General features: G+C 41.4%; 1 protein-coding gene across 5 annotated transcripts in view; it reads right to left on the reverse strand.

The window, feature by feature from the left end:
• The window catches only part of USP9X (ubiquitin specific peptidase 9 X-linked), a 292101-nt gene that overhangs the window by 32358 nt on the left and 241477 nt on the right, over positions 1-18266 (reverse strand). For all 5 annotated transcript variants that reach the window (XM_089774470.1, XM_089774474.1, XM_089774477.1 and 2 more), the window contains 5 exons: positions 17708-17831; positions 15059-15284; positions 11010-11139; positions 3891-4076; positions 2405-2625 (listed from right to left, as the gene is read on the reverse strand). In XM_089774470.1, the coding sequence (XP_089630596.1) occupies positions 2405-2625; positions 3891-4076; positions 11010-11139; positions 15059-15284; positions 17708-17831 (887 nt within the window). The remainder of the gene's footprint in view (positions 1-2404; positions 2626-3890; positions 4077-11009; positions 11140-15058; positions 15285-17707; positions 17832-18266) is intronic.

Genomic DNA, 18266 nt, shown 5'->3' on the forward strand with positions numbered 1-18266 from the left:
AAGTGGAGGGAGTAGGATGCAGTGTTGGGGGAAGCCAGCTTAAAAGCAGGTTGCTCCCCAGCACTGCTTCCATGGGGAGAAAAGGCAGAGGCACACTGGGGAACTGGTGGTACTTCCGCCTTTGAAACATTGCAATGAGCCTGGGGCGAGCTGGAGACTCAAACAGTTCCCTCCCACTTTTTATTTCAAAGGCAGAGGCACCCTTATTGACCAATCAAACAGTCGATGCTAATTACATTGCCTATTCAATTAGCTGATTAATCTAAATTTAACATCCTTAATATTGATGTCAATTTTTGTAAAGATACCAATTGACATGCCAGTCTGTAGAAGGAATATAAATGTAATGGGGAATAAACGAGTGCAATTCAAAATAAGGGACATCCAAAAGTAAAACAGAACTTCTACTAGCTGGGAGATGGGAGGAAATGTGACCTTTCTTACCCTTGGAAAGTGTTTCTAGATTACAAGTTGGAATCCAAAACCAGATTCCCTCCTGAACACTGAATCCAAGTAAATACGCTATGTAAATGTGCGAGAATGACATAGCTGTTTGTACACCTTTCAAGAGAGACATATAAGATAGGCAATGATCATAACTTTGGCTTTAACCAAGGGAGCCTTGACAATTTTTTATCTTCATGTCAGCCAAATCATTATGACAATACCTGGCAACAACTTCATGGTTCATTATGCATTCTAAAAGAGACTTATAGTAGGGAATAATTCCTTGTTTCTCTTTAAGAATAGTGGCCCAACTGGTGTGAAATTTTACAAAGTGTAAGTTTTATATCCTTCAATTTGTATGTAGATTTGGTTTTGTTTTCTCTTCACACATTTTTAAAAGGAAGTCCGAAGTTGGCTTGTGGCAGAAAAACTTGGCAGTACTGAAAGTTCATTGTTGGTGACAGACTGCTTTTTAAGATCTACTGACACAGAACCTGTTAGAAAGTTAGGTTTGAGAAAGCCAGTGTAAATGAGAAGGGTTAAATGTTGGATTTAAGGTCATTTTTAGCCATTATTCACATTAAAACAGGAGGTTTACATACTATGCATGTAACTCCAGTTGATGGAAAAGTACTGGCTTACACAAACCCAGATGATTCCTGGAAGGGGCCTGGCACGTGAAACTGAGTGGTTGAAGGCATACGCTTAACTTTTAATCATCCTTTATTAAACTATTACTATATTAAATACCTGTAGTCAATAGTATTTGGGGAAAAAACTAGTGAATGCAGAAAAAAGGGGTGAATGCATAAAGAGGGGAATGGTACATGATCTGTGTCACGTTGTAATAGTTGTGCTTGTGAATGGAGTAGAGTCTACATACCATTAGGTAGCTTAACTTTTGTTTCTTTACTCAGGTGTTTTTGAATCAGGTATATTGAGTGTACAGGAACCCTAACTGCTTCATAATGGAGTTTGTGTTCTAATAAAAACATGCATAATACCTATTTAGACAGTCCTTTTAGTAATAGTTTCCTTTAACAAATTCACTAGGCATTGCAAAGACCTTCTGGCATTAGGGGTATGTCTAAACTACATGCCTCCGTCGACGGAGGCATGTAGATTAGCCAGATCGGCAGAGGGAAATGAAGCCGCGATTAAAATAATCGCGGCTTCATTTAAATTTAAATGGCTGCCCCGCTCTGCCGATCAGCTGTTTGTCGGCAGATCGGGGCAGTCTGGACGCGACGACAAAGAAGCCTTTCTTGATCGGCACAGGTAAACCTGGTTTCACGAGGCATACCTGTGCCGATCAAGAAAGGCTTCTTTGTCGGCGCGTCGCGTCCAGACTGCCCCGATCTGCCGACAAACAGCTGATCGGCAGAGCGGGGCAGCCATTTAAATTTAAATGAAGCCGCGATTATTTTAATCGCGGCTTCATTTCCCTCTGCCGATCTGGCTAATCTACATGCCTCCGTCGACGGAGGCATGTAGTCTAGACGTACCCTAAGAATACAAAGAATGTTCTCATTGGAATAGGCATGCTAGCTAAAAACAATACTGAGCATATGACTTAGCAAGTGTTTACAAGTTTCGTGGCAACCAGAAACTGAGAAAGATACTTAAGAGATGATTCAATGGAACTGCAGCACCTTTATGAACTGTAGCCACTAGCTGGAATGCTGAAGGATATGTGCTTATAGTTTGTAGGTGGTGACACACAAAGGCCAATTTGATTTGGTTGTGCTATTGGATAAGATCTGGGAGAATTCTATCAGTACTGCAATATGAAGCCCCAAGACAGAATCCTATCAGAAGACATCCAAAGAGAAGCCAGTTTATCACATATCAATAAAATTTCACCCATGAATATCACCTCTCCCTATCTGGCATATTTTTACACTTACATATGCACAAACTTATCTCATCTGTTCCTCTGATTTTTGTTTTATTTTACCTGCCAGAGAAGTTCACTTAGGACAGTGGAAGAGAACTGAGGATTTTCCCAACAGCAGAAACGAAGCAATTTGATGGTCTCTTCTGAGTTGCTGCAGTCTTCAATAATTTTCTTCACATAACTAGTTCGTACAAACAAAATGTCTGCCACATTCTGCTGAAGTGCCATTATAGGTTGTGATAAATTAGGATCACCATATGGGTTTGAAAGTGGGGGATTACCTACAACAAACAGTTAAGACTGATTAACATTACTTACATGCTTTTTAATGTAAACAAATACAAACAAACGTCTCAGACTTAAACAAATTAGACACGCATATGGCATATTCAATGGAAAGAATCAGATAATGAACTCAGAATAAATTATATTCTCTGTGAAAAGTTCTCTGGTATAAAGAGCTAAATTCTTTGACACTAAGGCAGGGGGCTTGTGCCTGAGTGGACTACCTCTTCTCTCATGGGACATTACCACAGATAAGATGCATGAAAGCACTGGTGCTTCTCTGGTATATTAGAGAAGGACTTGTTAACGAGCCGTCCTCAATGATGGCCATTCAACGCTGGAATATGCTCACTGTCCCACTCTTCAAAAACAAGTCCAAATCTGTGTAACTTTAGAGCACGATGAAAAGTCTAACTGGAAACTGGTAAAGAGTGGTTTGAATGCATTCTTTTTTAGATATATGGTTGCTAGTGAGCAAGATAAGCGGCTGTGTAGGAACTGAGGTTGGGGAATTTAGTTCTGTGTACTTTTTTTTTTTGAACAAAGAAAAATTGTCGCTTTGATCCTGGTGTTTTGGTTTTTGATGGATTATACTTGTAGCTCTCCTTCTGCCTAGAGCCTCAGATTTTCTTTTTATGTTTATATCTTGAAATAAAAGTCAATAAAGTCACTATCTTATGGCCTTCAACTGTGTACTACCATTGACATGAACAGCATACAAAATCATGGTTTTTAAGTACTTTATGAACAGTGAACAATGTATATTAAAACTACTCCAACACTGCAAATATTTATTAGATATAAAAATATTTTAAAAATGAACACAATTTAGCAAAAATCACACAAAGCCTTCAGAAGAGTTAACTTTTAGCTAAATTCTCATTAGGTATGACGGTACTACTCCATTAATTTTTATGAGAATAATTTAGCCTATTAACTTTACGCACTAAAATATCAATTTGCAGTAGGTTTGATATTGATAGGACCTCAGTACCATCCTAGTTTTTGATCTTTCAAAGGAACTAAATAGGCTTAATGGAGAAAGATTGTGGTTCTAGTGAGTTTTGTATATCAAGATTCAACCATTGCAAATATCAAGAAAATCTTTACTGCAAAATGTAGGAAGTGAACTATAAAACCTAAACCCCAAAGATTATAGCTCCAATTAGTACACTTTATAAACAGTGAAACAATATACTAATAATTTAACAACTTATAACAGATGTTTTCACTTAAAGAAAATTTGTAAAATTCACTATACCATTGATAGAAGATTGCATACGTGATGATACATTGCAACAACGAATTAGTTGTGACACTACAGTGTACAATTTTCCTAGCTCGGCATACTGATACTTGATTGGAGGACCTGGGCCTTCATCCAGAGCCACAAGCATGAACGTTGCAGGTACACTTAATTTCAGAAGTTGTGTCTTTTCTGCTACACCTTCAGAAGGAACAAAAATATTACATCTCATGGATAGTACTGACAACAAATATGTTTATAAGCTTAATTGTTACTGTTCTTAAATAGTTGGTAAAAGTTTTTATAAGCTTGTTGCTGCTCTTATACAGTTTTTGGTAAAAAAAAAAACCTGAAACATTTGGAAAAGTCAATTTTTCCTATTGTTGGTTCTTATTCACACACTCATTTATACATTCCTCCCAAAGGGTAGGGAGTTAGGAGGAGAAAGGTGTAGTGGTAGGATGAAGGGGGGAAGTTATTGGACTAAGTTCTTATTAGTATGTGCAATTTTCAGCTAAATGTAAGGGGACTGTTAGCCCCTTACTAAAACTCTGTGGGAGTTTTTGGTTTGCCAGCTCCCAGTGTCAAAAGGAGAAGGGTCCATGTGACTGACAGACCCCAGAGACAATGGAAAGCAGCCAACACTCCAGCTTGGCCTGATTGACAGGTTGGACAGGCCAGTGAGGAAAGTGAGAGGCCAGGCCCCATCCTCCCTGTGAGCTGGGATTGTTCTGGATCTCTCTGAGCAAGGAGAGAACTGAGAGACTGCTAAGAGGAGCAAGCTGTGTGGAGAAGTCGTCCTGCAGCAACAGAGCCAGGCAGAGACAGCCCAAAGAGTGCAAGCTGTGCTGAGGGGTAGTTTTGCAGCAACAGAGCCAGGCACACACTGCTCAAGGAGCGCAGACCCTGTGTTGAGCAGCAGACTGGCAGCGCTCAGAGAGCCAAAAGGGACAGAGAAGCAATGCAAGGAGCTGGAGACTGGCAAAGCAACACAGCCTGTAGCTGGGTGTGGTAAGCAGCTGACCAGAAAAGTGTGGGGAGAGGCTCTGGGCAGGGAGATATCACCAGCCAAGAGGCCTAGCAGGCCAGACTGGGAGAGGGGTCTGGCCACTTAGAGCTTGAGGCTGTGTGGTCACTGCCAGAGCAAGCGTGTCCAGCCTGCAGCCCCCCTGCAGCACATCCAGAGCCTCTAAGGGGCCTATAAGGAAGAGACTGTGGACTGTCCTTACACTCTGCAGACTGCTGTTTTGATGTCCCTGTGCTACGGAGCAGGGCTGTGTGTTCTCATTTAACCATTCTCATTTTTTCTTATTCTTTTCTCTTTAATCAGTTGATGTTTAATAAATTGTATTTGCTTTGAACCTTATGAAATGATCACTGCGCCAAGAAAGTACCTCATAAAGAGAGCACCTCGGAGTGGGGACACCCTAACTTATGCCCCTAGTGACTACAAGGTCGGGGATTAAGCCCCAGGAAACCTGGGCCCAGCCTTGTTGGGGTTTCGAGGACTCTGCTACTCAGGAGAGTGGAGGGGGAGCCCTCAGGATCAGGGAAGCCGTGGGGTAAAGGAAGTGGGAGCGGGGACTCAGATCCTTTCGCTGGTCCATTTCACCGGGGTGGTATAGAAGCCAGGAAAGTTCTCCACAATAGCAGGACCATTCCCCCGCTTACATAAAGCCTATCAGAATTGTAAAACAAAACCACTTCCATAATTGTGCTCATTAATGTTCACAACCAGAGGTCAGCTGCTAAGTACATAAAAACAGCCATCCTGGGTCAGACCAATAGCCTATCTAGCCTAGTATCCTGTCTTCCAACAGCGGTCAATGCCACATGTTTCAAAGGAAGCAAACAGAATAGGGAAATCATCAAGTGATTTGTTTCCACTAACCAGTTCTAACATCTGGCCAGTCAGAGGCTCAGGAATACCCATAGCTGAGAGTTGCACAAAAGTCATTGATGCATATACCCTACATGAACCTATCTTTTCTCTCTCTCTCTCTCTCTCTCTCACACACACACACACCACACACACACACACCACACACACACACACACTTTTGGCATTAACATCTCACAACAATGAGTTCCACATGTTTGCTGTGCATTAGTTTTGCTGGGTGACCTTAGTACTTGTGTAACATTAAGGGATAAATCATACTTCCTCATTCACTTTCTCTACAGCATATATGATTTTATAAACCTGCATCATACTCCCCCTTAATTGTGTGTCTCCCAATTTTAACAGTCCCAATCTTGTTAATTTCTTCTCTTATGGAAGTTGTGCCAAACCATTACTTTTTTTTATTTTGCCATTTTCTGTACCTTTTCAATTTCTAATATATCTTTCTTGAGATCAGACCACCAGAACTGCATCCAGAATTCAAGGCATAGACACACCCTGGATTTATGTAATTATATTATGATTGTATATGTCTTATCTATCCCCTTCCTAACAGCTCATAACATTGTTCACTTTAACTACTGCTGCACAGTAATCGGATGTTTTCGAAGAACTAGCCATAATGACTCCACTTTCTTGAGTACACAACAGCTAATTTAGACCCCATGATTAAGTTTAAATGTTTTCCAATACAGTTTGAACCTCTACACCAGGAATCTCTGGCCTGGCAACATTGGATCATGGATGTTCCAGGACCAGAGAGTTCCAGAGAAGGACTGCCAGCAGTGGAGCTGCCTGTTGGGGCTGGGAGCCTCGCCCGTTTGGTGCATTCCAGCAGGGCTGCCTGATACAGCAGGAAAGCCTGGTGCGGCTGGCGACAGGCTCCATCCAGGGACTGGGCCAGGATGAACTGGGGAGAGGTGACAAGGGAGCCAGAAATGACCTCCCCTGGTCCAGCAAAATTCCTCATCTGGGACCAGTCAGGTCCTAAGAATGCTGGACCAGGGAGACCAACCTGTATGCACTACTTTGCATTTATCAACCCTGAACTCAATCTGCTATTCTGTTGCCCAGTCACCCAGTTTAGGAAGACCCCTTTATAACTCCTCGCAGTCAGCTTTGTACTTTTCTATCTTGAGTAATTTAGAAATAGTTGTATGCTTTGTGCCTCTCTATTACATTTTTTTAAAAGTTTTCATGCAACTTGCAGGCATTACACTCTTGTGACTATTCTTTTAATTTCCATTCAATTAGTTTCCTCATTTATGTGTTGTTACCCTTTTTGGAGTGAAATGTTGGTGGGTTTCTGGTCCAAGTTAATAGTGCCTAGAAACTTCATTTTTGCATTCTGCCCTGAGGTGACAGGTGTCCACTGAATACACAGATAGCAGAAATCTACCATTATCATTAGAGCTTGACAAACAGCGGCGAAAGCCGCTTGCCAGCCCTGCACTGCGCATGCACGTGCCACCGGTAAACGGGGTGCGCGGCTGAAATCTACCCGCCACGGGCGAGTAGATTCTATAGTTTGTCGAACCCTGATTATTATTATAGCATCTTTCATCTCCCTGAGAATTTTATAATCTTCACCGTAGTCAGGTGGTCGCTAGTATATTTGACTTCATGCTTTCTTTCATATATATAATGCCACTGTCCCATTAGCACAAACTACTCTGTCATTCCAATATATTTTGTGTCCTGGTACTACTAATTTTTTAAAAATGTTAATACATTTGTTAACAGGAATAGCCTGGCACCCATCAATCTGATCACCACAAAACTGTCAACGCACTGTCTGCTCAATCTGCAACACTCAGCTGGTTAATGCATTACAAGTCAATTTCCCCTCACTGGGAATTCACATCTCCAGACCAAATGCTATGAATGACTCACTCACACCCTGACTTGATTAGCTTTATTAATACAAGCACCTTTTTCCTTAAATAGTCTCCTGTTTCTGTAATATCCACTTCACTTTTACCAACAAAAGTTTATGCCCTAATAAATCTATTATTCTCTAAGGTGCCACAGGACTCCTTGTTGCTTTGGCAGATACAGACTAACACAGCTACCCCTCTGAGACCTTAGACAATATCAGAAAGTAAATTGTGTGAATCAATTATTGTTATTTTCTAACTGTACTTCCCCGGTCATATACTTTTTGACTGATTAAAACAACCCAATACACATAGTGGTAGTACTTATACAGCAAGCCCAAAGACAGAGACATGTCCCCTACCATTTTATATTAACTTTCTCAATATGGCAGAAAGTCATAGGCATTAATCCCTCAGCAGCATTTTTGTTCTGTTTTGAGTTGTGGTTGCACCCTCTTTTTTACAATCTTACTTTCCTCTTGAGAGAAAGAAACCAGAAAGCCTCTTATTTTAAGTTTGTTTTTGTTTAGCTTATTCATGGAAAGTAGGTTTGCTTTGATATAGCACTGGAAATTTTATGTAATTTCTTAAAAAAAAAAAAACAGATCTCCCTTTTGACACAAATGAGCTGTAGGTCCATTTCTACAAATACCAGAGACAGTTCAAATTTGTTAATAGGGTTATCCACATGCAGATACCCATAAATATAAGGTGGATATCCACAGATTTGCAGGGCTCTGATAATATTTTTTTCACCATAGCTAAAACAGAACCTCTCTGTCCTCCTGTGAATTCGTGTTATTGTTCTGTGAAATAAGAAGTCTCCTTCTTCCAAGGAAGAGCTAAACACTCCCTATAGAAGTAATTGAAGATCTGCATTGGTGTTGGCATTTTTGATCTTTTGTCTTTGCTGAGAGCAGTAGGTAGGATTTGAGCAGGAAGAAGGGACATATTCAATCCCTGTTGGAAGGCCATCTCTCTTCTTGTTGGGTGTTCCCATTTAGGTCTTAGCTTGCCATGAATACGTGTATGCTTCTTGATACTCAATGAGGCTCATCATTCATTTGATAAATAAGTGGAAAGAAAGTTCATGGGGAACTTATCTATTATAACCCCTAGAGAAAGAGTCTAAAAGGATAATTGCTTGTGTTTTTTTTTAACCACGTGACTCAACTGAATCTGGGACAGAACTACGAAGTTTCTTTTTAGGATAGACTAAATGCAACAAGTTCAAAGAGAGATTTGGAGAATCTACAATCAATGGTAGGCCACTGATTGTGAGTTTTCTGAGTGCCAGAAAGTGAAAAGGACTGACCTGCCCTTGGAATAGTACACGGCTGATGTGTATGTGGGAAAGCAGAGACCTCAATAGGTCATTTAGACCAAGTCCCTTCAGAATGAGAGTCTATTATAAGCTCCACTGTTGTGACTCCTGGTAGGTTCTCATTGCAGACAAAGCAAAACTTAGCCATGGTAGCACAAACACAGAAGGAGCTTTGCAGGTTGTCCCATTCTGGGAAAGTTCCATAAATTTTTATCCCTTAAAAGAAAGGGGAAAAGGATGGGAGATATTTTACGTGTTAATTTCCCCAAATCAGGTTTTCAAGCTAGGACATAATGAACAAAATCAGGAGTGCTATTCTTTTTTATACTTCTGGAGACAGAATCTCATGTAAATGGAATGGCCAAGCCCTGGAGCCAAGTCTGAAGTATCTCCAGTACTTTGGAGAAAGAATGGTAAAAGCCCACTTGTATCACATTGGGAGAGAATTATAATCCAAAGTGATTTAAACTGTAGATTACTAGTGTAGCATAAACTGTATGATAGTACTTTTATGCTCAATGATAAGTTATGTAACTAACTGTCATTCAGACTGCTGACCACAAAACACAGGCATTTTAAATGAAAAAGATTCCCAGTCATGGACAAAATGAATTAATCAAATCACAGTAAACATCTAAAAATCTCGCCAATGGATAAACTACTGATTGACCAACACATAAAACAGATAAGCACTACTAGCTGATCAGAGAGCAGAATATCAAGAATGCCAGTGAATATCACTATACTGTATCATCATCAGATATTAGACAATGATTATGCTTGCATTATCAAATGAGTAATCAGCCACCATATATTCAATACAGTAAAAATAAAAAAAAAATATTGTAAGCAAATGTTGCCCCAAAATAATATCTAGATTTGAAAATAAATAAGCCTTGCAGTCTTGGGAAACAGAAGATTCATTCCAATTCTTAAACTTGGCTTGCTGAATTGGTTACATGATGAAGTTAAAGAACCCCTCCAAGTAACTTCTTTGCTCAGCTGATCCTTCCCTGAGCATAGCTTCCTATCTCATTATAACAAGATCAGTGCAGCATTATTAGATTTACAAGTTGTAGGACTCATTACACAATGCTTACTCTTTATATAATCAGTTTACATTATTTAAAATACTGTACAAACTTTAATCTACTTCCCACCCCCATGTTTGTATTTAAGTTTTTAATATCATTAAAAAATTGTGATATGTTCAGAACCTGGAGTGATTTGGCAAGGGGCTATTTGCAAAAAATAATTACTATCATCATTTTAGGTGAGAAAAATAATAACAGTTAACTGACTTACAGTTAAGAAGTCTTCTGCTGACTTGATATTAGAAATTTATAGTCCTAAACTGTCTCCTAGACCAGTGTTTCTCAAAGTGGTCCGTTGTCCCACTCTGAGAAAGCTGCTATTGGGCCACTCCAAGAAAGCTGCTATTGGGCCACTCCAATTTGTTTACTTACTGGCTCTTCAGTCATGGAGCCTTGCAGCTCCCATTGGCTGCCATTTATTGTTTGCAGCCCAGGGGAGCCGCGAGGCTCTGTGGATATGGAGCCAGTAAGTACACCGACTGGATCAGCCCAGTAGCAGCTCTCTCAAAGTGGGTTCGCGGACCCATTTCAGAAACACTGTCTTAGACCACATTGCCTCACAGATAATCCAGTCTAGTAAGACCAATACATTCAAATATGGGTTCCTTTCCTGCTCTGGCCCCAACTTGTTGAGACACTTTGGGCAAACCATTTAGCCTCTCCATACCTAACTTTACTCAACTGTAAAATGGGATATTATTTCACAAATGTATTGTGAAGTTTCATATGCCCATTGTCTGAAATGTTTTGAAATACTTATATGGTACTTGCAATTGAGTATATAATATTCTCAAAAGTATTAAAACCACACGTTGTATAGTATGGCCTGCAATTAATTATTGACCCTGGTTATCTCATTAATTGAGTTTGTTTACTATACATAAAAACAGAGTGTGTTACAGCAACACCATGAAGCATATTTCATAACCTGCTTACCTAGGTTGGCATACATCACAAACAGATTGAAATACTGTTGCAAATGGCGCCCATGCTCAGACACTTCTCTTCTAAGAAGATTTAGTACTGCTCTTAGCAAGTGATCACTCAAACTTAAGTTATCGTAGGCCTGCAAAACAAAAAGGTTTAACATTAATGGAAGATCCTAAACAGTTTCCATTCAGTAAATCCATATACGGGAGTGCAATACCTGATCAGTGTCAGCCTAATTAGAGGTCAATTTCATGTAGCAAACTAGCACAAGGTAAAGCCTTTTTAAAGTGGAATAGTTAAAAAACCTGGTCTATGAAATTTGACTGTCCAAAGTGAGAGAAATAAAAATGCTGTACAGTACTTGACAAAAAACAAATATTCACCCCTTTCCCATGCGACACTGGGAAACAGACACCCAAGTGCCCAAATTACAAGTTTTTTAAATAAAAAGTATGTATAATTACTAGGAAAAAAATCATTCATAATTCTAGTGAGGAAGGAGTCTAGGCAAGTAATCAGTATGCAAGTATTTTGATCTCCTGAGGTGATAAACTTAAGACAGATCTGAACTATTGGAGAATAAATCCAGTTACTTGTTTAAAAAAAATGACCTGTATGTTAATTAGAATATGACCAATCATTATAGCTAATGAAATAAAAGTAATCAATATTCCTTAATAAGTGTAAACAGCTTCCAATAAAGAAAAGAATTAGAGGACATCACTATTAATCTCCTGGGGAAAAAATTAAAGAGTTAATATTTAATATTAAATAAAAGTTCACACAGAAAAGACTTTCACGATATAAAACATGATTTCTTAACAGTCTCTTTATTGCTTGTGTTGAAGTAGATTGGGAGTTTTACAGGCAAGCACACTTAATACAAAGAAACTTGATTAGGGGCAATATGAAAGACTCTCATATCACTGTCTGGCCATTCATAAAGCTGTTTTTAAAAGCCCGTGATTTGCAGTGCCCTTTACTGTGCTCTCCTTATTGCCCTGGTGTCTGGCTGTTCATAACAACTGGTTAGGTACAGGGTCTCAGTCCCCCACCCTGACGTAACCTTCCCCCTTACTCTCTCAGATATAAGCACACAGCAGGCTGCTACAAGAACGGGAATGTTGCTCACCTAGTCAAACTGCTAAACCTTCCTTTTAAATGCCCCAAAGCACATTCTAACACCATTCTGCACTTGCTCAATCTATAGTTGAACAGCTTCTTAATGCAGTCCAAGTTGCTTGTGTAAGACTTCATGAGCCACGGGAGCAAGGGGTAGCTAGGTCTTCAAGGATCACTACTGGCATTTCAATGCCTCCGATGTTAGTTTTCTAGTCTGGGAAGAAAGTTCCAGCTTGTGGCTTTCTAAAGAGAAAGAAGTTCCTACAGATGCTCACGTGATTAACTTTTCTCGACCATCCCTATGAATTCTAGCCTTTGTACCAGTGTTACTGATTTGTATACATCAATTTACAGGCCCAGATTGTGGAATGGATCCAATGTGGTCTGGGTTACTCTCTAAACTTCTGTGAAGCAATGTGTCCTAAGAAGGTAATAGTCCAGATAAAGATAAATCATGACGACTTGAGAGCATAACTGGGCCACCACTATCAAGAGAACCTTGGGGAATACTTTGGGGGTTGAAGAGGTCAAAAGGGAATACCCTTCTACTAGCAGTAGCTTGGCCTAATGTAGGTAAAATCTGTAATCTGGTATGATTGAAATGTTGCAGGAAGTATCTTAGAGGTCCAGGGCCAAGAGCCAATCTCCTTTTTCATAGAATCCTAGAACTGGAAGGGACCTCAAGAGGTCACTGAATCCAGCTCCCACCCTCACGGCAGGATCAAGCACCGTCTAGATCATCCCTGATAGATGTCTATCCGACCTGCTCTTAAATATTTCTAGTGATGGAGATTCCATAACCTCCCAAGAGTTATTCCAGTGTTTAACCACCCTGAGAGTTAGGAATTTTTTCTCAATGTCCAACCCAAACCTGCTTGCTACAATTTAAGCCCATTGCTTCTTGTCCTATGATCCGAGGCCAAGGAAAACAATTTTTCTCCCTCTTTGAAAACTGCTCTGTCATCTCTTTTCTACACTAAACAAGTCCAAATCTTTCAGTCTTCCCTCATAGCTCATGTTTTCTAGACCTTTAATAATTTTTGTTGCTCTTCTCTGGACCTTCTCCAATCTCTCCACATCTTTCTTGAAATTTGGTGCCTAGAACTGGACACAATACTCCAATTGTGGCCTAATCAGCACAGAGTAATATCACAGCATATGATCTAAAAATAAAAAAGAAGTAATAAAAAGTGAAAACTAAGTGAACTAGTTTTTCTAATATTGGAATGACTGTTGATAACACGACCATCCTGAAACTTCTGAGCCTTGCTAAATTTGTTCAGCACGCTGAAGTCCAGTTCGGGTCTCCAATCCCATTTTTTCTTCAGTATTAGGAAGTAATGGGGAATAGAAACCTCTCCCCTTGGATGTGGGTACACTGGCTCTACATCTCCTATGCTGAATAGATGGTTTCCTTCTGATGTAGCCAGCTCTCATGAGAAGGGTCCCTGAAGGAGGACGGGAAAGATTATTTGGGAAGAAATAGGGAGGAGAAATGGATGGAGCATACATCTGAGATCATCTCCAGCATCTGCTTGTTGCGGCACCGGGGTGCCCAGGCCCGGCGCAGGTAGGTTAGTCGCCAGCAGTTGCGGCACCGGGGTGCCCAGGCACGGTACCATTAGTGTGGACAGTGTTAATTGCGGCACCGGGGTGCCGAGGCCCGGTGCTGGGAAAGACGCTGCCGTCACGTACGGTACCGGGGGACCCAGGCCTGGTACGGAGGGCGGTGCCGTAGGTAGGTGCAGCCGACTGCCATCGGGCTGAATCCGGTGCTTGTGAGGGCACGGAGATGGACGTCAACTCCATGAGGCCCGGTGCCGTGGAGGGGAGAGACGCCTGAGTAAATGCCACATGGTTGCGGGGGTACGGCACCGGTACCGCCAAGCGGGAGGCTGGCGAGGAGCTGAGCTGCACCGAAGATCAAGCGCAGCCCAAAACTGACTGGGACTGACGAACCGGCATCGAGAACCGTGCCGTGGTAGCGATCGGTACTGACCCGACATGGGGTGGTCCCGACGCATGGGTTGCCTTAGCATGCCGACCTGGGCCATGCTTGGGCGAAGTCGTAAGCAGTTGAGCCTCTGGCGAGGGGGATCTCGACCCTTCCGTCTCAACCGATGACGGAGGGGAGGTTGTGAGGCTAATGAGGACCTGTGCCGCTTTAAAAGTGTCTGGCGTGGACGGTCGGTGCGAAGGGAGGTTACTGGGGCCTCCCCGCCAACTGCGGTGCACCACAGGCGATGTGTGCACCGGTGGGCCGGCACCGCCGGGCCGGCACCGCCGTGCCTGGCCGAGGCCGACTTCTTTGCCGGGGACCGTCCGCGGGACTTTTTCAGCCTCTTGGATGGGAGAGAATGACATCGGTGCTGAGACTTCGACGCCGACGCACGGTGCCGGTGAGGGGCGCCTCACGTGGAAGCCGGTGCACTGCGCACCGTAGGATGTTCCGGCGGCACCGGTTGTAGCGCTGTCTCCATCAGGAGAAATTTTAGGTGGGAAACTCTTTCTTTCCTCGTGCGGGGCTTAAAAGTTTTACAGATCTTGCAAGCAATTGCAAGATGAGCTTCACCCAGGCACTTAAGGCAACTGTCGTGTGGGTCGCCTCTGGGCATAAACTTCCCGCAGTCAGTGCACACCTTGAAGCCTTGCGGCCCTGGCATTCCTCACCCCCGGAGGGGGGAAAGGAGAAAACAAAGAACCTTACTATCTAACTAATAGAACTATTTACAGATAAGTGATAAACGGGAACCATTAACTGACTAGACTAAGAGAGACGCTCCAACGACCGTCACGACGGTAAGAAGGAACTGAGGTGGGGCAGCGCCGGCAGGGGTACTCTTTTTTGAAACTACCTTCTAATTGTTCCCTAAGCATTTAAACAAGTTGCAAAACAAATAAATAGGTGTTAATACTGAAACTTATATAAATACCTGACTAGATGGTCCAGGAGAGGCAAAAGGTGAAGGACATGGCCCATCTTGCAATGAAAAATGTGCAATAAATACTATAAGCTTTGCAAATGCACCCCTCACTTCAGCACTCGGGCATTCCAAAAGATACTCAGAGAAGCGGTTTGAAACATTAAAAAGGACATTGTGTGCAAACCAAAAGCGTACATTCTTGCTGTGGCGAAGGAGGATGCATAATGCATCATACCTGAAACAGAGAAAATACATTACAACTGTGATGTTAACATCAGTATTAAAACACCAACAAAAGATATTTACAAGATGCAAACTCGACTTTCTAAAGCATATCCTTCATACACTGTCATGAACCATCCATTCCATTAGAAATTGAGGAAAAAAGCACATTTCTGTAAAACGTGTGTGTTTTTGATCAGTTGTTCACATCTCCATAGAAAATGTGATTACTTATCCTGACTAGTGAACAAAACAGTTGGAGCTCTAAACAATAAAAAGTAATTCTGTGGTTTTCTTTCATACACATTTCAAATGAAGGTAAGTACTGCAATTAGAGGACAAGGCTTTCATTTCTATCTCCAACAGATCCCAAAGAGCAATACATACATCAGCATCATCAAATTTGCACTCTAATGTAGACTCCCAAGCTGAGAGTCATCACAGACTTAATTTATTGGTGAATCACACACAGAGGGCAATACCAACATAAATCAATCGATTACACAATCACCAAGTGGGACAAAACATATGAAATAGTGTGTATTGGTGATTCAAACCATAATTTACAAATTATTGCAGTCTGTAAGTACAAAACCTGCTTTAAAGAGGAATCACATGCAACTATCATCCTCTCATACATCAGCAGGAGAGTATGAACTTTTTGACCCACAAATTCCTAGTTTAAACCCTTACTACTTAAGCTATAGGAGAAAATGTTAGCTTGTTGGTAGACCAAACACTGGAGGAGGGTTTAACATCTTCCTAGTGTGTTACACAACTGTTTAATAGTCAGTAATCGAGTACTAGTGATTCTATTCCCAGCACTGGAAAAAGAGTGTGGTTTATTGTGGTTAGAGATTGATTACATCAGTATGGGTTATCCTTTCTGAAAGACAGTATGGTACAGAGCTGGGGTGGTCAAAATCAGGCCCGGACTAGGCCTGCCCAGCTGATTAGCAGAGCATGCACACTTACAGCCAGCAGCCTGCGCTCAGCTGCCCCTCCCCAACCCTGCTTCGTTCATCCTGCAGCAGTGGTGCTTCCAGGATTCTCCTGCTAGCTGTGCAGAGCAGGGGGGCAGAGGTGGAGGGGAGAAGGAAGTGCTGAAGTCAGGTTGTCCCCCTGCCCCTGTGCCCCATCTCTGCAGTACAGGTTTGGGAAAGGGAGATACACAGCAGAGTTGCTGCATTCCGAAGCATGGATGGTAAGGAAAGCCAAAGGAGTGCCTGTTAAGAGGCAGTGCACAGTTTCTAAGATTTCAGCGCTAGTGCTCTCTCGCAAACACTCCCCCCCACCCTGTATCCCATCTCTGCAGAGCGGGGTAGGGGAAAGAACAGAGCAGGACAGCATGGTTTCTCTCAGAACTCTACCCAGCAGCCAGCACACACACATTGTATCACTGTAACACACCCCTAGTCTGGCACATACTCACTGCCATACACACACTCCTATCTCTGTGCCACTCACACACAATTAGAAAGTGTCTCTTTCACACTAACCTTCCCCCCTCACCCCTACACTCTGTTCTAAAATTTGATGTGTCAGTTTTACATGCGTTCATTTTTTTGATTGTCTCACTTTGGTATATATGGTTGTGCTGATTTTCTTCCACATATTGATCTGAGGAAGCGGGTCTGGCCCACGAAAGCTCATCACCTAATAAACCATCTTGTTAGTCTTTAAAGTGCTACATACTTCTGTCTTCTCTTTCACACTCACTCTCTCTTTTTCTATAGCACCCTAGTTCTACCCCTTTTGCTTGTGGCCATGCCCCTTCCAGGCGGTGGGAAGGTGATGGAGCCAGCTTGTGACCACGTAGCAAAATTCCTAACATGTCCCTCCCCCCATGAAAAATTACTGCCCACCCTTGGTACAAAGCATAAGACTGGGCTTTCTCATGTTACTAACCTAGGTGTTTGGTTTTGGCAGTAAAGTTGCATAAACTGTCAATGTATTTTTAAAATGAGGTGGGGGTGAGATATATTCATCCCTAGTTAGATTTCTTGCAAAAGTGATAACCAAGAAAATAGACAATCCAGTGAAAAACTGCCAAAATCAGTAATTAGGGTTTTGTAAATTCTCTGCATCAGTTCTTTTTCAGCAAACCACCATGAGAAATACAAACATGGCTCAGAGATTAAATTATCTGTTTTGTTTTTTGTCATTGCAATGGAGATAATGTTAAACCTGAATTCCGTAACACAAACTATACTGTGGTAGAGCAGTTGCTACACAATCATAAATCAAAATCTCTTCATTTTAGGTCTCAATATCTTCTCCATCCAGATTTACCTCTCATCACCACATACCCATTTGAAATAGACATGGAAAAAATATTTGAAACAGCTATGTTAATGCTATTTTTATACAACCCAAATTTCTTAAAGGAAATTAAAGTGACAAAACAATTGAGTCATTTGTTAAAGACAAATATACCAATCACTAGCAGGGCCACGGACTATTTTCTTTGTGTGAAATCCTGTGGTGAAGAGAAATCTAGCAGCTAGCTGAATACTAATCATAGTTATTTCTTCTGCTTCAGGCAACAAGTGATCTTGTCCTAAAGAAAAATGAAAAAACTCAAGTGTAGACAAAATAAAAACAAATAATTCTACTAAAATTGGCAAAATGACTGATAAATGTTCTTGTTTGATAACATAAACCTAGTTAAAACAGAATCTAACAAAACGCCCAGAGCCTCTCATTACTGACTGAGGCCTAATCTTTCAATGATTATGGGTTAATTTGAGATCCTTTAAAAAGGCCCAATTTTCAGAAAGTGCTCTCTGAAAAAAAGTCATTTTCAGGTATTCTTAGATTCCCAAATTGGGATATTAGTCATTTCTGAAAAATTAGACCTCACCGTGACAATCTGGTTGGTAATGGCCGAGTGATCGAGTTAATAAATCGAAGCAATTGTTGCTAATTACTTTTGCCTTTACTAAAAAACAATTAGTTTTTCTTAAGTAATTTCAAGAGACATAAGGCTTATGGT

This window comes from Pelodiscus sinensis, chromosome 1, assembly GCF_052426305.1.
Source record: "Pelodiscus sinensis isolate ZL-2025 chromosome 1, ASM5242630v1, whole genome shotgun sequence".
Classification (NCBI taxonomy): domain Eukaryota; kingdom Metazoa; phylum Chordata; order Testudines; family Trionychidae; genus Pelodiscus; species Pelodiscus sinensis.